Source organism: Monodelphis domestica, chromosome 3 (genome assembly GCF_027887165.1).
Source record: "Monodelphis domestica isolate mMonDom1 chromosome 3, mMonDom1.pri, whole genome shotgun sequence".
NCBI lineage: Eukaryota > Metazoa > Chordata > Mammalia > Didelphimorphia > Didelphidae > Monodelphis > Monodelphis domestica.
In genome coordinates, this window is record NC_077229.1 from 58367394 (window position 1) to 58390311 (window position 22918).

Here is a 22918-nt window from a genome sequence, read left to right on the forward strand (position 1 = left end):
AAGGCTGTTGTGAGGATCAAATGAGATGACATTTGTAAAGTGCTTAGCATAGTGTCTGGCATATACTAAGCACTTAAATACTTACTAAAATAAAAAACAATTCAATTAAAAACCTATTTCTGAGATTTATTAACTTTGTGACCTTGGGCAAGTCTCTTAACTTCTATCAACAGGCAGCTCCTTAGCATTTATATACTAAGTGTAAAGAGTAAAATTAATATGCAATAACTAAGTATTATATTTTTAAAAATTCATTAATAATAACTAAAGTAAATGAACTACTTAAACACTGCCTGGTCGTGAGAGAAGAAAGTGAGCCAGAGGAGCTAAAAAACTTATAAACAATTACATGAAGATGCAAACGTGCACAAAGGGAAAAGCATTCTGGGAAATGTAGTTTTAGGGGTTCAAAATTTTCTAACTATACATTAGGGAGTTGTAGTCTCCATTGTTAGATGAAATTATCATATCTGGAGTTTCATACACTGACGAAATCATGTCCTTTGAATATTTGAGTATTTGTGAAAATATTCAACCTTTTCATTGGCTGAATGTTACTGGATTCTGTCAGAATTTTTTGGATTTTTAATGGGGTTCCTATTCCTTCAACTGAATGGGGAGAAATTCTGTTCATTTGAATAGAATATGAACCAAGGGGGCAGCTAGGTGGCTCAGTGGAGAGAGAGCCAGTCCTAGAGACAGGAGGACCTGGATTCAGATCTGGATTCAGATTCTTTCTACCTGTATGACCCTGGGCAAGTCATCTGATCCCAGCTGCCTAGCCTTCACAGCTCTTCTGCCTTGGAACCAATATTTAGTATCGATTCGAAGACAGAAAGTAAAGGCTTAAAAAAATGTGACCCAAAGAGCAAAGAAGGAACATGGTTGAAAGTGTACAGAATATATACATAACTAATCACAATGGGGCTGGGAATAACATCAGTCAGGGTTTCAAAGTAGCATCTCATTTACTCCAAGGAATGTAACAGGAACAGATGAAAGTGCTTTAGTATACTGTTTCTTGCATAGGGCTTTTTACCCCGGTGTCTGTGACCTTGACTTGAAAAAAATGAGAGAACTTTCAATATAATTTATTTTCTTTGTAATTATGTTGTATGCATTTAAAAACATGATTCTGAGAAGGGATCCACAGACTTGCTTCTTCATACTGCCCAAGGCTGAGAAAAAGACCGAGACAGAGATGAGGAGGAGGAGGAAGAAGAGGAGAAGGAGAAGGAGAAGGAGAGAGAGAGAGAGGGAGAGGGAGAGGGAGAGGGAGAGGGAGAGGGACAGAGACAGAGACAGAGACAGAGACAGAGACATGGAGAGAGGGAGAGACAGAGAGTCTTCCTCTTTCATTCTGACTTGCGTTGAACTCCTGTTCCAAATGGAATATTGACTTCTAAAAAGAAATCTACAACTTGGGAAATTTTAAAAGTAGCACCTTTAGATTCTACACCCAGAATCCCTTAGACTGTCATGATTTTTCTTTCCACTCTTGATAATGACTGAGACTTTGTTTGCATGTGAAGGTTCATAATTGTTCCACAGTCTATTCAAGCTTCCTTCTGACTTGTGACATGGGGTTACATTGTACTCACCTGCCTCTGCTTGGTGGTTTAGAGAGTAATAGGAATATTTTCCAGTTGAGCACAAATAATCACTTTTCCCAGAAGCACCAAACTCAGTTTTAGTTTTGACATAAAAGTATTTTCACCGATGAATCAACCTTCCTTCATTCATACAGTTGATGTTTCATATTTGAGTTTGGAAATGACATGACCCGGATGGAACATGTGGGACATAATTCTGCTTTTTTTTAAGCCAACCAAAAAAATCTTCTTAGCTTTGTTTGTTTTCTCTTAGGGATTAAGAATCAAGGGAGAGTGACTTTTGTTTAAGAATTTATTATGATCAGCAGGTACCATGATGCCCATTTTTTTTTTGTCATAAAAAGGACTTGAATTAGTGGAGAGTCATTATTTAAGTTCAGTGTCATATCAATTAGATACATACTAACATTTAAAAAAATGTTTTGTTTTCTGATAGCAAATGCACACAGGTTCTCCAATAGCTGGAACTGTGAATACTTTAGAAATTGAAGCATTTAAGAGACAGCAAACACTAACGCAAGCAGGTATGGAGCATTGAACCCCATGTACATTTTTTGAAACTTTCAAAACATCAATAGACTAGAATGAAACTAGAATTTTTCCTTTTAAAATCATTTAGTACTTATTTTCTCAGAGCTTTGCTAGGCAAAGTTTCAAGTTTTTTTGTTTGAATAATTATTTAATCTGATTTGTTTTTGTTGTGAATGAAATGTTATAATCTATGCTAGAACTAATATAATTCTTGAGGAATCAATTTGGTTACTGAAAGTATATGTTAAATCTGGTCTCAGATATTTCCTTGGGTGACCCTGGGCAAATCACTTGACCCCCATTGCCTAGCCCTTACTGCTCTTCTGCCTTGGAACCATTATTTAGTATCAGTTTTAAGGCAGATGGTAAAGGTTTTTAAAAAAGTACATTATCATTGAAATGAGCTCTCCTGGGTTTGCTGCATGTGTTCTTTGAAATTATGGTGTAGTATACTTATGTTAAAACATTATAATACAATATTTGCTTTGTAAAAATGAACTTAGAACCCTCATGGTACTATAAATGGAATTTGAATATTATAGATTCACCTAAGAGACCTCGAATTGATGTGGGCTGTCATGGGGTGGCCTTTCATTATCCAGCTGTGACTTCAGGAGTCCCTCTTCAGCAATTAATGCCAACAGTACAAGGTATTCTGTCACCAAAGGCCAGGTACAGATTTTTTTGTCTAGAAAGGTTGATGTGGGTGAGTCAAAGAATCTAATTTGATTTCTAGTTGACTTCAGATTCTTATATTTAGTATGTTATTTCTATTGTATTTGGAGAGTTGGGTGATGGGCTCTCATGGTATATGTACAAGCATGGAAATGGTAACAAGTGCTGTTTTCAAAGCAGAGTTAGTGAATATCATAGAACCTTCGGAGGAAAAGTCAAGAATGTGCCTAGCACAGCTGGGTGGCTCAGTGAGTAGAGAAACAGACCTGTCATTGGGAGGACCTGGGCTCAAATCTGGCCTCAGATATTTCCTAGTTGTTTGGCCCTTCCTAAGGTCACATCACCTAACTCCAATTGCCTAGCTCTTACCACTCTTCTGCCTTGGAACTAATACTTGGTATTGAATCTAAGACAGAAGGTAAATGTTTAAAAAAAAAAAAAGAATGTGTCTGGCACATAGTAGGAACTTTAGAAATTACAGTTGATAAACTGAATGGTTTTCATTAATTATATCCAAGTAAATTTTTTTCTATTTTCCCCTATTAATATTCTTAAAAAGAATCACTCATCTTTGGTTTAATATAACTTATGATAATAAGAATATTATTAACTTTTAGAAAATAGTTATTGTTAATTTAGAATATACCTACAGAAGATTTCTTAAAATTCAGTAAAAAGATAAGTATAAACTTTAAAAGGGAATTGTAGAATTCTGATACTACAGCTAGCATATACAGTATTCCTTTTTTGTGCCAAGTATTTTGCAAATTTTATATTATTTGACCTTTAGCATAGACCTTGCAAAGTAGATGCAATGATTATCCCCATTTTACAGTTGAGGAAAGTGAGGCAAATAAGTCCATAGGCCACACAGCTAGTAAGTGTCCGAGACTGTATTTGAACTCAGTTTCTGTCCAGGAGTAGTACTTTATCCATTGAGCCACCTTGCCGCCTCCGATAGAGATAGGGTGATAAATTGGATAGGTCACTGGATCAGGGAGATCTAGGCTCAACTTTTGCCTCTGATCCCCAGTGGAGTGTGTAATGTTGGGCAAGACACTAAAAATCTTTGGTCCTCAGTTTCTTCAACTATAAAATTGATATAATAATACCATAGTACCTGTTTTACAAGAACCTATTTGTTATCAGACCCAGAATATAGAGTTAAAACTATATTATAAGAATGGCAGTTATTATATTATAATATATATATTATATATATATAATATATATATATATATTATAATACACAGTGAAAAAAAGGTGGTATGTATTACCTCTCTGTCTGGAAAAGATCTGAGGAAATTAGTGAACCACAAGGCTAATGTGATTCCATAGTGTTATGGGGCAGCCAGCAGAGCTAAGTGTCCAGGTTTTTCCTACCCAGGTTAGTCTACAACTGTAGTGCCAATTCTGAGCACCAAAGTTGGTAGAAGACATTGATGAGGTAGATAAGGAACAGAAGAAAAAAGTGAGCATTTACTATTATATGTCAGGCACTGCACTAAGCACTTTACAGATATTATCTCAGAGGCAGCTGGGTAGCTCAGTGGATAGAGAACCAAGTCTGGAGATGTAAAGGTCTTGGGTTCAAATCATACATGTCCAAGCTGTGTGACCCTGGGCAAATCACTTAACCCCCATTGCCTAGCTGTTACGACTCTTCTGCCTTGCAGCTGATACTTAGTATTGATTCTAAGATGGAAGGTAAGGATTAAAAAAAGAGGATCCTTTAATGCTTTTGTTTTTTAGTATTTAAAAAAAATTTAAATATGTGCCTTATTTTATTAGAGATTTTTTCTGTCATAGAGAAATCATTTTTTTGTTATTTATATGATTAAATATGGTAATTATTTTTCTGAGTTGAACTATCCTTGCATTTCTGTTATGAATCCAGTTTAGTTTCCATGAATTTTAAATGTTACATGTTGCTATAATTTCTTTGCTAAAATTTTGTTTTAAATGTTTTGTTAATTAAATTAGCCTATAGTTCTTACTCTCTTCATCTCTTTAAAAAAAAATTTTTTTTTATCATGGTTGCATGATTCTTGTAGTCTCTCCCCCTCTAGTCTCCCTGCTCCCAGAGCTGACAAGCAGTTCCACTGCTTGTTAATTACCCATTTCTATATTGTTCATTTTTATAATAGATTTTTTATAATTTTAAAACTACAATCCCAAATCATATATCCATGTAAACAAGTGATAAAAATCACATGTTTTCTTCTGGGTTTCTACTCCCACAGTTCTTTCTCTAGATGTAGATAGCATTTTTTTCTTATAAGTCCTTTGTCTCTTCTTGATTTAGGTATCAGGTCAATATTTGTCTCATAAGATGTTTTTGAAAGAATATCCTATTTTTCTATTCTATATATAATGATATTATTAATACAATATATTAATATATCATGTAATATACAATATATTATAATATGGATAATATAATATATTAATCTAATAATATATAATGAGAATAATTTTTATAATATGGATAAAATGGTTCTTGAAATGCTTGATAAAATTTGCTCATTAAATTTCTTTGAACTAGAGTATATTTTCACTGGAGAATAATTTCATCTTTCTGTTTCCAGCATTTTCCTCTTTCCAGTCCATTTCTTCTTTTTCAAATGCTCCTTTTCCCAGCTCCAACTGCCTTCTCGAGGCTCATTTCAAATGCAGTCTTTCCCATGGAACCATCACTAAATCTACAGATAGAAATAATCTTTCCCTTTTCTCAACTACCATAAATAGCATTTTATACTTTTCTTATTCCATTTTTGCTTTATATGTTGTGTTGTAGCTATTTCTTTAATATCTCATCTCTCATTAGATTCTAAGTTGTATGAAGGTAGGGACTATGTTGATGGTTTTTTTCCACACATTTCACACAATCCCTGACACATACTATGTATTTTATGTGTCTATGGAATGGACTAAGGAGTTCACATTTTTTAAAAAGTTATTCAGAAGGGGGCAGCTGGGTGGTTCAGTGGATTGAGAGTCAGGCCTAGAAATGGGAGGTCCTAGGTTCAAATCTAACCTCAGATACTTCCCAGCTGTGTGACCCTGGGCAAGTCACTTGACCCCCATTGCCTAGCCCTTACCACTCTTCTGCCTTGGAGCCAATACACAGTATTGACTCCAAGATGGAAGGTAAGGGTTTAAAAATAAAAGTTATTCAGAAGAGATAGAAGGAAAAGCAGATATAACCAAAGATAAATCAAAAAGGGCACAAACTTATAGTAATATTATCAATAACTCTGAAGCTTAGGTCAAGCTATTATTCACCCAAAATGTTAAAGATAACAAAAGGGGTATTTTTAGCTATTTTTGGAGCAAGAAGAATTCTATAGATTTCTGGTAGAATTCTGTAATGAATCATTAAACAAATAATTTTTGGATATTTTGAAAAGGAAATGGTTACAATGAGATCCCCCAAATGATAGCAAACTAATCTAATTTCTTTAAAAATATTAGGCTTTTGGATTAGTTATTAAATAGGTAGATCTAATATAGAGACCTTGATTTAGCAAAGGATTTGACATATTAAAATTTTTTGTAGATAAGGCACAGAGCTGAATGATAATTTGGGTAGGTACATTTGTAAGGGGGTGAACCAACCATAAGTCATAGAATATTGATCAATTTCTTTTTTTTCTTTTGAAATTAACTTCCTTTTTTATTTGAAAATTTTCATTTAATTAAGAATATTTTTCCATGGTTACATGATTCATGTTCTTTCCCTCTCTTCCTCCCACCCCCCTCGCGTAGCCAACGTGCAAATGGGTTTTACATGTGTCATTGATCAAGATCTATTTCCATATTATTAACATTTGCACTTGAGCAGTGGTTCTCTACCTTTTTAATGCTGTGACCCCACAATACAGCTCCTCATGTTGCAGTGACCCTAAACCAAAAAACTATTTTGGTGGCTACTTCAAAACTATAATTTTGCTACAGTTGTGATTCGGAATGTAAAGACCTGATATGCATTATGTATTCTCATTGCTACAAATTGAGAGGTTGAGAACCGCTGCACTAGAGTGATTGTTGAGTCTACATATTGATCGATTTCTAGTTCTGTTCTGTTTATTGTTTTCCTTGATGCAGATGAGAATAAAGAAAGAATACTTATGAATTAATTTGCATTTGACACAAAACTGGTAGGAATAATTAAAACATTAGAAAAAATGAAAATTCAGAAAGATTTCAGTTGTATGGAATACTAAGTTCAACTTGACAAGGTAAAATTTAATTTAAGAGATAAGTATAAAGTCTTGCACTTAGATGAAAAAAAATTAGCTTCACAAAAACAGAATTGGGAAGATATAATTTGACAGCAATTCATTTGGAAAAAAATCTAAATATTTTGTTGGCCCAGACTCACTATGAGCCAATACTGATGTTGCTGAAAAAAAAATAGCTAATGTAACCTTAGGCTGCATTAAGATAACTACGGTAACTATGGTGCTTATATCAAGAAGAAGTCTCCCTACAATTGGCATAATAATTTTTAGTACTAGACACCACCTTTTCAGAAAAACTAAAAAGTCCCTGTGAGCCTTGAGGAGGCCAGTGAGAGGTCTAGAAACATTCTGTCACACAGAATGGTTGAATTAACTGGGCATATTTAGCCACGAGAAGGGAAGAGAGGGAAACTGAGACTATTCCAGTTGGTGTAACTTTATAAGGGAGTAGATTTTATTTCAATATAAGGAAAAATAGAATAGTTCATTAACAGAATGGTTCACTAACAGGAATACCATTCATAAGATAATGAGCTTTCCATCCCTGGGAGTATCTAAGCAGAATTATAAATCAATATATAAATACAGGGAGTTCCAAATGTCTTAGTGTAGCTTTTAAGCTCCTTAAAGGTTTTAAAAGCTGCACTAAGACCATTGGAATACCCTATATAACCTATAACCTATTAAATGAAGTCATAGTATTTCAAAAGAACTGTGGTTTCATCATTGTGAATAGTTTTTCCAATCATGCAGATTTCAACCCCTTATGCCTCATCAGTAAACAATTTCATGGCTTACTGTATCAAAAGAATTTATTACTTAGCTAACTTTCTGATGACAAGCTTTTCTAAAATTAGCTATGTTGATCCTCATCTATCAAACACAGAATATGATGCCAGACCCATACTTGAAGACATTCCAAATTGGGAGGACCTATTAGAATTCATGCTCCACTGTCATAGCTTTTGAAAATTCAAGGTGTCACCTCCATGCCCCAATGAGGCATCAGAGGATAACCAGTCTGGAGACCAAAGGATCATAACTATTCCAACATTTTCCTGGAATTTCGAAGCCTAAGTTTCTTTCCATCTCTGAGATTCTGTGACTGTGTTGATCTAGAATGAATTTTGGAATTCAAAACCAAATTAAGCATTCAAAGGAAATAAATTACTTGTGTAAGGGTAAAATGCAATAATTTTCTAAATCAACTACTTTTAAAAGTTGCTCATTGATAGAATTGAGCAATAAGACTCATTGTTTTTTTGTGATATTTATAGCTAATAATAATTGGAAGGGACTTTAGAGGTCATCTAGTTCGGTCATTTTATAGATAAGGAAACTGAGGCCCAGGGAGTTTAAATGACATGTTCACATAATATAATTTTGACAGATTTTCCAAAGTAATGTACAATTGGAGTACAATCTATTAAAATCCTTAAGTATTTCCTCTTTCCTGCTTAATATTTTCTCAGATGAATTTCCATTTAACTTGAGCATTTCAAAATCACTGTTTGATTTCTTCTGGGTTTGCAGGCGGGATGCCTCCCACTCCTCAAGCTGTACAGCTCACTGGACAGAAACAAAGCCAACAGCAGTATGATCCATCCAAAGGTCCTCCTGTGCAGAATGCTGCGAGTCTCCATACTCCTCCACCTCAGCTTCCTGGGCGGCTTCAGCCTGCAAATGTCCCAGGCACGTCACTCCCATCAGCCTTGCAGATCTCTCAGCAGCCCCAGCAGCAGATGATGGAGACCCAGCTTCAGCCTCCAGTTCCAGTGAAGACCCAGCCATCCAACCTAGCTATCCCTGCTGCTCCAGCCAGTCAGCCTCCAGCTCCCCTTCCTCAGGCTCTTGCGCCAGCCCTCCACGTCCAGATGCAAGGACAGATATCTGCACAGATCTCTCAATCTCAGGCTACAGCACAGCCGCAGGTATTCAGTGGTTTGGGCTCTAGTATAGCAAATGATAATGTTTTTATTAGCTAGGGACGCGGGGGATCTAAGTTACCTAGGATAACCCAAGTGATCATTTACAGTACCTCTTGGTACACCTGCAGAGTGGCAGGCCCTTTTTGTTGAGGTGCTTTTAACTGAACACACTTTTTCAGAATTAAATTTGGATTTATAAGCCTGCAACTTCTTGTGGAATGTAAATGGTAAAATGTTATCTGATTTCAATATAGCTTGTTATGTTCGTGAGTAACAAAATGTTTCCCGGACAGACTGTTTCATTGCTGCAACCATCTGTGGATCTTGCCCAGGCTTCTCAGCATCTTCTGGCAGATTCTCTACCTCCCTCATCTCTTCCACCATCAGCTCCTCCAGGGACAGCACCACCCTCTGTATATCCTTTACCGACAAATGGAATTTCTCCAGTGACCAACAAATCTTTATCCCCTGTTGTATCCAAGCCCCCAGGCTTAGCTGGAGCTACAGCACCAACAATTCAGACCCCAGCCCAGAAGGCAGAGGACCTGAACCTGGATAGTTCCCAGGACAAGCTTGCTGAGCAAATAAAATTGGTAAGAACTATTTTTTTCCTTTTCATATGTATTTAAGTAATTTTAAAAGAGGTTTAAATTATTTAGATTAAAAAATGAGGACATGATCATATTTGCTACAATGATAGGAGGTAATTGTATAAAAGAGTGAATCAGAGAAATTCTTTTGGAAATTGGCCTCATTGGTTTTGCTTACATTTTGGGGGATACAGCTGTTCCCTGATTAAGAGTAGACGACTTGTGGCCTTCTTTCCACTGAATGGTAACATTTAAAGGGTTGCCAGGTAGAAGGAAAATCAAATTGGTCTTCTTGGTCCCGGGAGCAATGGGAAAACATTTCAGATTTAGGTTCAATGTTGCGAGCCTAACCTGGCCTCTCCAAAAGTTGAATGGGCTGCTACTGAATATAGTGGATTTCCCTTCAGCAGGGGGCTCCAAGTAGAGGCTACTTATCAGGGATGTTTTAGAGGAGATTCTTGTGTGGGTACAGTTTGGATTAGATGATGTGTCAAGTCCCTTCCAGCTCAGGAAAGGAAAAAATGGTTGGACCAATCTCATACCATCCCTGTTTATTTTCTCTCTTTTACCCTTCTTCCCCCTCTGATATCTCCCGCCGCCCCATCTTCTTTGTCTTCCCCTATATCTATTCTCTTTTCTGCTTACTTTGAAAAAATATAATCTTTCCTTTCCATATTGGAACAATATTAAGTATTGGTTCCAAAGCAAAAAGTGGTAAGGGCTAGTTAATTGGAATTAAGTGACTTGCCCAGGGTCACACAGCTTAGAAGTGTCTGAGACAAGATTTTAACCCCCAAACTTCTTATCTCTATACCTGGCTCTCAATCCACTGAGCCACCTGGCTGCTCCTTCTATTAACCTTTTACTTTCCCTTTTTTCTTCCTCTCTTGGCTCTGGTGACCAGTGGCATCCACCTACTATGACATTTCTCTGTTCAGTGCTTGTTGAGGGGAGCTAGAGAAAGGGTAGATGTCTGTTCTAATTCATGTTCAGATACCACATTCAGCACTGAAAGATGAGGTTAGACTTCCTTCTGAGAGAGGGTCCTTAGTATTATCTGGGAGCATCAGATCATAGTCTGTTTCAACATGAAGATTATATACGATTTCCACCTTTTAGTAATAATCCACCCCCACCCTGATTGCAGGACTATTTATGCTTTGTCAGGGAACAGCAATAAGAGTATAATGGAAAGCTTGCTAGACTTGGAAAATACTTGGGTATGAATCTCAGCTTTGATGATATAGTCGGATGACCTCAGGCAAATCACTTAACTTTTCTCTACCTCATTTTGCTTTCAGAAGTTGTTGGGAATAAATTTCTTTGTAAATACTCAATATAGACATATGATTAATGATAATAATATACTATTTGTCTGACCTCAGACACTTCCCAGCTGTGTGACCCTGGGCAAGTCACTTGACCCCCATTGCCTAGCCTTTACCACTCTTCTGCCTTAGAGACAATACACAGTATTGACTCCAAGATGGAAGGTAAGGGTTTAAAAAAAAAAAAATATATATATATATACTATTTGCTTAGGGTCCACTTGTTGAATACCTGTCTACTAGGTGCCTCCCAAGCCTAGTTGAGCCTGGGGGTATATAAGTCTGAGACATAGTTTTTCTCATCAAAGATCTTAACATTCAATAAAAGAAATTATATGTTCAAAAAAGCCAATATGATTCTGCACTAGCACTGAAAGTCTTCAGTGACTTTTCCTTTCATCAGCACAGATTGTGATCCAGCAATGTCTTTTTAGCTCTGCAGGACTTTTCCTGGTTCTCTCACAGATCTCTTTCTCTGGTGAGATGAGGAGTGAGTAGTCTTTTAGTTAAATTAATTTACTTTTATTTACAATGAAATGGTTTCTTATTTAGGCTATGTTTATAGAGTTTGTTACCCAAGATAAGCGAGTAAAGTGTTGAGATATATCAGGGGGATAGAACTTGACAAGATCTTGGAAAGGTATTTCTAGATTGTGACCCTCCTCTTTCAGAGAAGGACAGTAGAACCCCAAAAGTTTACTTGATTTGCTCAAAGCCACTCCTGTAATTAGTGGAAGAACTGGAACTAGAACCCAGTTGTCCAGACTTCTAATCTTATGCCCTTTGTAGGTATTGTTTTGATTATCCATGTTTGAATGGTCATTGATTCATAATATTATTGAATGTCAGGATGAGAGGTCTTTCAGGCCCAGAAAGGCCCTGTCCAAATTCACCTCCAAGACTTATCAACTCTTGATCACAGAACTTCCTGTTGAAGGCCCTTTCCTCCTATACCCACCATTGCCTCTTCTTTTGAGATCTAAAGCTACATTCTTCATAGTAGATCTAAGGACAAAACTTTCTAATAATCAGAGTTATCATAAAGGGGAATGGATGGCCTTGAGTGGGAATGGGTTTATATTCATTGGAGGTCTTTAAGTAAAGGCTCTTTGATCACTTGACAGGCACATTGGAGAAAGAACTTTTTTTCTGGTATTTATGGGCTAGCTGGCCTTTGAAGGTGTTTCCAACTATGAAATTTTGGATTCTGCACCTCTGAACTGCTATTGAGAACGTTACACAAAATAAAGCAGCTTTAAAGGGTCAGGAATGCTGAAGTATTCATAAGACATTCATCATAAGGCTAGAGCCTTTATGATAGTATGAACTTCCCTTTTATCATGATTTTGTCACCTTGAAATAGCCATAATAAACTTTCTTTCTTTCCTTCTTTTTTCCTTCTTTCCTTCTTTCTTTCTTTCTTTCTTTCTTTCTTTCTTTCTTTCTTTCTTTCTTTCTTTCTTTCTTTCTTTCTTTCTTTCTTTCTTTCTTTCTTTCTTTCTTTCTTTCTTTCTTTCTTTCTTTCTTTCTTTCTTTCTCTCTTTCTTTCTTTCTTTCTTTCTCTCTTTCTCTCTTTCTCTCTTCTCTCTCTCTCTCTCTCTCTCTCTCTCTCTCTCTCTCTCTCTCTCTCTCTCTCTCTCTCTCTCTCTTCTCTCTCTTCCTCTCCTCTCCTCTCCTCTCCTCTCCTCTCCTCTCCTCTCCTCTCCTCTCCTCTCCTCTCCTCTCCTCTCCTCTCCTCTCCTCTCCTCTCCTCTCCTCTCCTCTCCTCTCCTCTCTTCCTCTCCTCTCCTCTCCTCTCTTCCTTTCCTTTCCTTTCCTTTCCTTTCCTTTCCTTTCCTTTCCTTTCCTTTCCTTTCCTTTCCTTTCCTTTCCTTTCCTTTCCTTTCCTTTCCTTTCCTTTCCTTTCCTTTCCTTTCCTTTCCTTTCCTTTCCTTTCCTCTTTCCTTTCCTTTCCTTTCCTTTCCTTTCCTCTTTCCTTTCCTTTCCTTTCCTCCCTCTCTCCCTCCCTCCTTCCTTCCCTCCTTCCTATTCTGAGACAGAAAAGCAGCAAAGCCTAGGCAAATGGGGTTAAATTCACATAGCTAGGATCTAATTACTTTTCAGTGCTGGTCATCACACTTCAGTGGAGTGAGCACTTGATGCGAAATCAGAACACTTGGGTGTTCAAAGTTCACACTTAATCACTAATTAGTGTTGTGACTTTGAATAAATTAAATAACTGCTCCATTCCTCTAATTCACTATTTGTTAAATAAGATAATAATTTCATCTATGTCCTAGGAGTTTTATGAAAATAAGGTAGACTCTATAGGCAGCATGACACAGTACCCAGTTTGGAATCAAAGGATCTGGGCTCAAATTCTGGCTCTTCCACTCACAATGTATTGGCGACATTGGGCCTTAGTTTTCTCATCTTTAAAATGATCTGACTGGATTAGATGATGGCTAAAGTCTCTGATCCCATGCCAAGGGTTTTAGAAAGTAGAATTGCTGCATAAATCCTAGCATTTATTTATTCAATAAACATTTATTCAGCATTTATTATGTGACAGGTACTGTGCTAGTGAGAGTGTCCAAAGACCAAAGTGAAATAATGCTTGTCTTCAATCAGCAAACATTTATTAAGTGACTAATGGAGACTATTCTGTCCAAGGCACTGTGCTAAATGCTGGGGAGACAAATACAATAAAAAGAAAAAGTTCTTATTCATGGGAAGCGTGTGTACTAATAGGGAGGCAACAGAGTCCTATACAGGTATATTTCAACTATGGAAGGGACTTACATGCTGTTGGGTGATAAAAGTCATGGACTTGGAATACGAACTATGGCTGGTCCCTTGTTATTGCTGCCTACTTGCTGTGTGGGCTTTGGATACTCCCTCCCCTTGGCTTGCTGAAATCACTAGATTGTTTTCACTGGTGAGATGAAAGGGTTTGTATCCTTTAGTTAAGGAAGTCTTGATGATCTGTTGTTTCTATTATTTTATGAAATGCAAATAAAAGTGCAAAATGCACTAGGTAATAAGCAAAGAGGAAATAGATGAAAAATTCAGGAAACAGATGATAAGCCTGGCCCAGATGCATGAAATAACAGTGGTGGGTACCTTCCGTTATCCACACACCTGCTGGAATGCTATCTCTGCCAAAAGCAAAACAGCTAATTATCTCTTCCCTTGCCTTAGTGGTAATCTCATCATCAAAAAGTGGAGAAACCAACATGGGGAAATTTTATTTCAACACTGATTCATACCAACAGAGAGAAACTGGCTACTGGAGTTTAATGGAAATGAGGAGAAAGTGACTGTTCCTCTGTGGAGTTTATGATAGAGAAGGAGAGAGTTGGGTCTAGGCTGATATATGCCCTAGGTTTTAGGAGAGTAGATTTCAGAGAATTTTGAGGAAGGATAGGTAAGATGCCATGGACTAAAATTCTAATCAGCCCAAGAAGAAAGGAAAGATCACCTGGTCCAGGTGAACTACATCCTTGGTTTCTAAAAGAACTGGTTGATGTGACTGTTGTATCCCAATAATTGAATTTTGAAAAACTGAAAAGAGGAGAGGTAGGACCAAAGAAGAGCAAATGTTGACCTGATTTCTTTTTTTAAAGGGAAGAAAATGGAATCTTTGAGATATAGGTCAATTAACTTCATTTTGATTCCTAGTAAAATTCCCTAACGAGTTATTAAAGAGATATTTATTGAGTATCTAGAAAAGGAATCAATGATCACAAGAGCCATAATGACTTCATCAAGAACAGGTCATGACACACTAATCTAATTTCCTTTTTTTATAGTTACTAAATTGGTAGATTAGTTTATCTTGATTATTGTTGCAGTTTATCTTGATTTTGGAAAATCATGATAATAACAGCAACTAGCATTTTTAGAGCACTTTAAAGTTTGCAAAATGATTTACAAATACCAGACATTTCAGAAATCTAGTTTTAAGGTATTAGGGCTTAAAACTCAGAACAACCCTCCTAAGGGCTGTTATTTGTATCTCCTTTTTCACAGATAAGGAAACCGAGGCAGGCAGAGATGAAGTGACTTGTTTAGTCATATGGCTAGTAAGTAACTGAGGCTGAATTTGAACTCAGGTCTTCCTGACTGTAGGCCCACTCTTACTCACTGTACTATTTAGTTGTGTAACAGTTAAATTAGTTTCTAGTAATAAAAAGTATTATATTTTATGAGGTTTATTAAAGGTTATTAGCAATCAAGGATACAAAATAATAAACCCATGTGCCTAGGACTGATTAGCCCATTCACATCTTACTCACTACATCTGGCCATCTCCGAGTAGAGGAAGAGAGAGAGGCCGAAGTAGGCTTTACAGCCAGTTTAAATACAAATTGTGATCTCATCCAGGTGGGTACTCAGGCGAGATTATAGGGAATTCCGGGAAGTACCAAGGACTTCTGGGGATTGAAGTCTGGGGTTCAAATCTCCATTTTACAGTTGCTTCATACAAAACCATTAAAAAAACCCTACCTTCTTAGTATTAATTTTAAGACAAAAGAGTGGAAAGAACTAGGCAATTGGGATTAAGTGACCTCAATTTAGGAAGTATCTGAGACCAGATTTGAATCCACATCCTGATTCTAGGCCTGGTACTTTTCTTATCTACCTAGCTATCTTCTGCCTAGTATCTCATACTATTTTTCTGGGAGAGATGAAGTAAAAGTAGGTTTTACAATAGTACAACTAGATAGATTTGGAACTAGTTGAATGGTTGGACCTAAAAAGTGGTCATTGATGGTTCTGTATTATCTTGGACTCAGTGGATTGCCATGAGGTCTGGACTTGACACTGTGGTTTGTTTTCCTTTTAATCATCCTCACAAAAATCACTTATTAAAGCCTATGGTGCAGAGCTTATGCTGATGATTTTCCCTTCTACCTCCTTAACTTTTTTACATGAATGGAACTCCTTTTTGATGAAGTAGACTCTTTGACAAGCACAAAGGATCACAGTCTGCCTTGTGTTCTCTAACAAATTGATCCCTCTTTCATCCCTAATCTCTCCCTGCCAACTGATTGTTTCCCTACTTCCTAAAAACATACTCAATCCTCAAAAAAACCCCACTTCATTCATCTGTCCTTCCTAGCAATCATCCTATATTTTTCCTCTTTTTCAAACTAAACTTATTTAAAAAAAATTTTATTTAGAATATTTTTCCATCACTACATGATTCATAATCCCCCCATCCCCACTTTTTCCTCTCCCTTCCCAAAGTCAACAAGCAGTTCCACTGGTTTATACATGTATCATTTATCAAAACATATTTCCATGTAATTTATATTTGCAGTAGAGCGATCCTTTAACATCAAAATCCTAATCATATCCCCATTGCATTATATAATGGAACAGATATTTTTCAAATGCATTTTTGGTTCCACAGTTCTTTCTCTGAATGTGGATAGCATCTTTCTCACAAGTTCCTCTGGATTGTCCTGGATCATTGCATTGCTGCTGGTAGAAAAGTTCATTATGTTCGATTACACCACACTCTATTGGTCTCTGTGTACAACGTTCTCCTGGTTCTGCTCCTTTCGCTCTGCATCACTTCCTGGAGGTCGTTCCAGTTCCCATAGAATTCTTCCACTTTATTATTCCTTTGAGCACAATAGTATTCCATCACCAACAGATACCACAATTTGTTCAGCCATTCCCCAATTGAAGGGCATCCCCTCATTTTCCAATTTTTTGCTACCACAAAGTGCAGCTATGAATATTCTTGTACAAGTCTTTTTCCTTATTATCTCTTTGGGGTACAAACCCAGCAGTGCTATGGCTGGATCAAAGGGCAGACAGTCTTTCAGTACCCTTTGGGCATAGTTCCAAATTGCCATCCAGAATGTTGGATCAATTCACAACTTCACCAGCATCTCTTCCTAGAGGTTGTTCCAGTCTCCATGGAATTCCTCCACTTTATTATTCCTTTGAGCACAATTGTATTCCATCACCAACAGATACCACAATTTGTTCAGCCATTCCCCAATTGAAGGGCATCCCCTCATTTTCCAATTTTTTGCTACCACAAAGAGCGCAGCTATAAATATTTTTGTACAAGTCTGTTTCCTTATTATCTCTTTGGGGTCCTGTAAAGGTTAAATTTTAATGGTTGGACACAGTTTATTTACCAAAATAGAGGGGAAACAATAAAGTAGAGAAATGTGAAAGAGGTTAGAAAAAATACCTATACTCGTCCTCAGCCAGGAGGGCCAGTAGTGAGTAATCATGTGGCCTCCTCCAAGATGGAAGCTAGCCTCTGAGGAAACTAGGAAGGGAGTCAGCCTTTTCACTCACTCAACCAAGTAGTCCAGGAGTCAGAGTCTAAGTTGAAGTCACATCCATGCTGCAGTCTTCAATGAGGTTCCCTTGAAGACTAGCTTCAGGAGATATTCTCCCTGAGACTCAACTTCACCAGACTATACAGAAGGATTTTGTGGCTTTTATGGTGGTTTCCTATCCCTGCCCCTCTTCACAGGGGCCAATCACAGTTTCCAAAATTGTCACCCCTCTCATCCTCTGAAGGTGGCAACTCTCCTCCTAGGATTCACACCTTTGGAACCACACATTTCTGAGTGTGTTAACTCTTAAAAGAATTCAAATCAATTTATTTTGTTGTTAAATCTGTGTCTCTGTCTCTGTCTGTCTGTCTTTGTCTGTCTCTGTCTCTGTCTCTCTCTCTGTCTCTCTCTCTCTCTCTGTCTCTCTGTCTCTGTCTCTGTCTCTGTCTCTCTCTGTCTCTGTCTCTCTCTGTCTCTCCCTCTCTCTCGCACAGGCACACACACACTCACCCCCCACCCCCCACCACCCAGACAGTAATTCTCCCCTTCCCCATTCAGTAAAACTTCAGTGGTTGTCTATTTCTGGCAGTATCAACTACTAAAAACCTCACTTTGGCTTTTAAAGCCCTTTATAACTTAGTTTCTTCCTACCTTTTTCATCTTTTTACATATTATTCCCTTCAAGATACTGGTAACACTGGCCTCCTTGGTGCTCATGATGTTCCATCTTTCAGCACTTCCCCTGGCTGTCCCCTCATGTCTTGAATTTTACCTCCTCATTTCTGCCTCCTGAATTCCCCAACTTCCTTTCAGTCTCAGGCAGAGTTCAGTTTTCTGCAAGAAATTGCTTTCATCTTAGTCCTTCCCTCTGAGATTCTCTCCAGTTGGTTTGCTTATATCTAGTTTGTCCATAGTTGTTTCTTCCAGTAGGCTGTGAATGACTTGAGGTCAGGGACTTGTCTCTTCTCTTTCTTTGTATCCCCAGCACTTAGGACCGTGTCTCGTACATAGCAATTGTTTAAAAAAGGTTTGTTGACTTGGAAAGAGGAAAGATAAATAAGACCCTCAAAGGAATACATGACTTATTGGGATTGCTCAATGTAGAAATTCTCTTCTATACTTTATCTGTCCTGGTCATAACTTGAATATATTTTGCCATGGGATCAGACTCTAGAGATTCTTTTCAACTAGGGAGTTCCTCTTTAACATTTTAATCAGTGATTTGGATAAAAGCATGGATAGAATCCTTTTTAGATTTTCACATGACAAAAAGTTGAGAAAGACAGAGATAGTACTTGAATAACAAGTTTAGGATCCTAAAAGATTTTAACCAGTTAGAATGATGTATAGGACTGACCAATAAGATGAAACTCGATAGGGATGATGGTAAAGTCTTATCCTTGGGCTAAAAAAATCACTCTCACAAGTATATGATGAGGGAAGGCATAGTTGGGTTGTTGTGTCTGAAGAACATCAAGGGGTTTGGGGGGATTTTTAAGGTCACTATAAGTCAATGGAATGATATTGTAGCCAATAAAATCAAATGATCTTCGCTAGAGTTTCCATGAGTAAGGGGATCTTGGTCCTTTTGTCCTCTACTCTTGTCACACCATATCTAGACTATTCCTTTCTATGGAATGCATTTTAGGAAGGATATTGATAAACTGGGGAACATCCAGATGAAGATGACAAAATGATGAAAGACCTCCAATCCAGAAAAGTCAGAGGAGACCTGATATTGTTTTTCAAGAATTTATTAGTTTGGCATGTAAGGAAGGGATCTGACTTGTTTGACTTCAAAGGGAAGAATGGGGAGAAATAGATGGAAGTTGTAAAAGTGACAAATTTAGGTTGGATGTAGGGAAAAACATCCTAACAGTGAGAGCTTCCCCAAAGTGGAATGGGTTGCTTTAGGGGGCTGGGGACCTCCATCTTTTAGTATTCTAAGCAAAAGACTGGAGGAATTCGCTTGTTGAATCTATTATTGTGTTCTCTTTAAGGAAGAAAGATTTCAATCAGCAAAGGAGGATAGAGTCTGCCTTCTTTATTTAGTATTTTGAGCAAAAGGTTGAAGTCTAACCATGCCTTCACTCATCATGCATTTGGGAGAAGGATTTTTTTAGCTCAAAGAAAAGGCTTCACATTCATCCTTATTAAGTTTCATCTTATCATCAATCCTGTCCATTGTTCTAACCTTGCCAAGATCTTGTAGGATCCTAACCTTGTTACTCATGTATTATCTCTCTTCTCAACTTTTTGCCATGAGGAAAATCTGAAAGGATATTGTTCATGTCTTTATGCAAGTCGTTGATTAAAATGTTAAAGAGGAACTCACTAGGTGAAAAGAATATCTATAGTCAGGTTCCATTATAAAACACATTCAAAGCACATTAAGCAAAAGGCTGGAGGACAACTTGCTGGATATGTTGTAGAAAGTGTTCTCTTTTAAAAAATTCATTTATGTGCATATATATATATATTTTTTCCAATCAGCAAAAATCCATCTTCTCTCTCTCCTCCCTTCCAAATGAGAATGAAAGAAAAACAACCCGCCTGTTACATTCATGCTCAATTAGGCAAAGTAAAGATCTACACTGACCAAAGTATTCCCTTTCAGGTTTGGGTTGGAACAGATGGCTCCTTAGGTTGCTTCCAACTTGGAAATTCTGCGATTCTGTGTTTTAGGAAAACAACACCCATCAGCGAATTGCAGAGTTGAGAAAGGAAGGATTGTGGTCTCTTAGACGCCTGCCAAAACTTCAGGAGGCCCTGCGTCCAAAATCTCACTGGGACTATCTCCTCGAGGAGATGCAGTGGATGGCGACAGACTTTGCTCAAGAGAGAAGATGGAAAATGGCTGCAGCCAAGAAGGTACCCCTTTTATCACCAAACTTTATGGCCACTGCTTTGATGGAAAACAACTAGTTGGAGTCACTGTGGAACAGGGGGTGCTCCTCATTGTTCTTGCAAAGCAGCTTTGGCAAATCAGAGAGGCTGGGAATGCCACTAATTCGTCATTTAATCTCAGCTGGCCCTTGCTGCTGTGTGGTAACCCTTTGACTGTCCCTTGGCTTTTCTCTCCCTCTTGCTTCATTCTCTCTTCCCTGGCCCTGCCCTCTCAGGTTCATTACTTACCTTTGATTCTCAATTTTTTTTTTCTAGATAATTTGCCATTTTCTGCCCTCTCCATGAAGGGATACTCCTAATACACCGTTCAAGTGACTGCTCTGTTCTGAGGGCTAACAGTATTTTGTTTGTACCTCTTTTTTTTTAAACCCTTACCTTCCATCTTAGAATCAATACTGTGTATTGGTTCTAAAGCAGAAGATTGGTAAGGGCTAGGCAATAGGAGTTAAGTGACTTGCCCAAGGTCATACAGCTAGGAAGGGCCAGATCTGAACTTAGACCTCCTGTCTATAGACCTGACTCTCAATCCACCGACCCACATAGCTGTCCCTGTTTGTACCTCTCATGAAAATTCCCGATTTTTCCCTTGCATTATAATTATTCCTTTATAATGATATTAATAACATTTATATAGTATCTACTATGTGCCAGGTGCTTTACAAATATGATCTCATTTGATCCTTACCACAACCCTGGGAGGTAGGTGCTATTATTAGCCTCATTTTACATTTGAGGAAACTGAGGCAAACAGAAGTTATGTGACTCGTTCAGGTCATACAGATTGTTAAGTATCTGAGGCTGGATTTGAACTCAGGTTGTCATAACTCTAGGTCCAGTGCTCTATCCATTACCTAGCTGCCGTGTTGATTTTAAGATGACTGTGAAATATCTGGGAAGAAAAAAGTCCAGTAGGCAGTGGGTAAAGCTCAAGAAATAAGGACAAGATTTGTAATTTGAGAATCAGTTGCTTAGAGATGTGACACCTGTAAGAAATGATGAGGTCATTGGAAAAGCATGGAGAGCCGGGGTTATTAACCTGTTCCCATGAGCCTGTTTTAAAAAAATGTATAATATGGTTAATATATATATATACACATATATATATATAACCTATATTACCTACAAACACATATATGTATACATTTCTCTTTGTCTGTCCGACAGAGTTGGTGGAATCCCTACTTGTAATGGTCAGGAGGAGGAAGAGGGAAGCCAGGCAGAAGGAGGCGAAGCTAATGACAGTGGAGGAAAGTTAGTGGCATTGCAGAGAGTATAGAAGGGCTGCTGCTCTTGTGGAGGCTGGAGAGGGCTGGAGAGAACAGAGAGCCAGGGATTTCCTTGGTTTAAAGAGCTCCAGGCTGGCATTGTCTCTATCACTTAGATTTTAAAGGATTGCCCAAGCCCTGGGACAGTTAGTGACTTGCATAGGTTCACACAGCCAGGATGTTCCAGAGGGAGACCTTGAATCCTTCTTGTCTTCCTGAATCTGTCAGAGTCACAGAACTGGAGAGATATTGGATGCCTCAGTGGTCACACACACATGGAATTGTATAATTGAAAATCTGTTACCCTAAAAAAAGAACTACATTTCCCAGGAGCCCACTGACTTCCTGTCATTACGTACTTCCTGTAGATAGGGGATATTAGGTGGGGACGTGGAAGGTCCCACCTCTTTACTTATGGTTTCTTCATGGTCACCATCAATGTAAAAGTTAAAATTAAATCTCAATAATAAAAAATATTATATTTTAAGAAATTTATTAATAAGATCATTAGAAATCAAGGAATAAAGAAGATATAAAATAAAGACCACGTGCCCATGGCTGATCAGCCAGTTCAAATGCCCACCAATCCAATTCTGAACCTCTCTGATTTTATTTTTTGTCTATCCTGTATCTCTGTCTGTGAAACCAGGCTGCTTCTCCATGGAGGATTTTGATTTTAAAAAGGAACTCAGATTTTGTAATTAGGAGGTCATTTATGATCTTTGAGAGTAGTTTCAAATAGAGTAGTTTGGATTGCTAAAGGTTAAAGAAGGAATATGATGGAGTGTGAGAAGGATAGACAGTGGGTCTGGGAGTTCGTAGGTAAAGGGAAAGAGATGGAGATGATAGACTGAGATACTAGCAGAAGTGCTGAAAGGATTTTTTAGGATAAAGGAGACCTGGTAACATTTGAAGGAAGAAATTAAAAGTACTAATGGAGGAGGAGAAATTCAAGATTTAAAGAGAGAGAATTAATTTAGGAGGGTCCTGGAAGAGGTGGAGGAGGTGATAGACTTCCTGTGGTAAATTTACCAATAAAGGCTACCTAATTTTCCCCAAGAGATATGCTTTTTTCATTTTTATTAATTAAACCATATTTTGCAGTTATCTTAAATTGCATTAATAAGTCCTTAACATAACTTATTTGATCTTTTAGTTGGCAGTAGTGATGAGAATACTTTATTTTTGAGTTTCTTTGCATCTCAGCCTTACTTAGTAATAGATAACGTTCTATAAATACTTAAATACAGCAATTCATGTTTTAAGTTCGTGGTCTCTGCAGAGAATTCTTTTGAAAAGCATCACTTTACATGACATATGAGGGTCTTGTTGAAGAAATTTAGCTTCAAGAAGAGAAAACTCTAGAAGAGATAAGATAGCAGTCCTTTGACATTTGAAGGCTGTCACCTGCTTAGTCCTGGAGGGCAGAACCAGGAGCACTTGATGGAAGTTGGAACGAGACAAAATATGGGCTTTGATGGGAAGAAAAATGCCTTAACAATTAGATCTGTTCCAAAGGGAATGGATTGTTGTCTAGAGAGGTGATG

General features: G+C 37.6%; 1 protein-coding gene across 3 annotated transcripts in view; it reads left to right on the top strand.

The window, feature by feature from the left end:
* LOC100028374 (E1A-binding protein p400-like) overlaps positions 1-22918 on the top strand; it is a 134230-nt gene that overhangs the window by 32985 nt on the left and 78327 nt on the right. For 2 of the 3 annotated variants that reach the window (XM_007489605.3, XM_007489606.3), the window contains 5 exons: positions 2050-2137; positions 2687-2794; positions 8597-8994; positions 9285-9584; positions 19885-20070. In XM_007489605.3, the coding sequence (XP_007489667.2) occupies positions 2050-2137; positions 2687-2794; positions 8597-8994; positions 9285-9584; positions 19885-20070 (1080 nt within the window). The remainder of the gene's footprint in view (positions 1-2049; positions 2138-2686; positions 2795-8596; positions 8995-9284; positions 9585-19884; positions 20071-22918) is intronic. The other variant, XR_008917347.1, reaches the window with a different exon arrangement.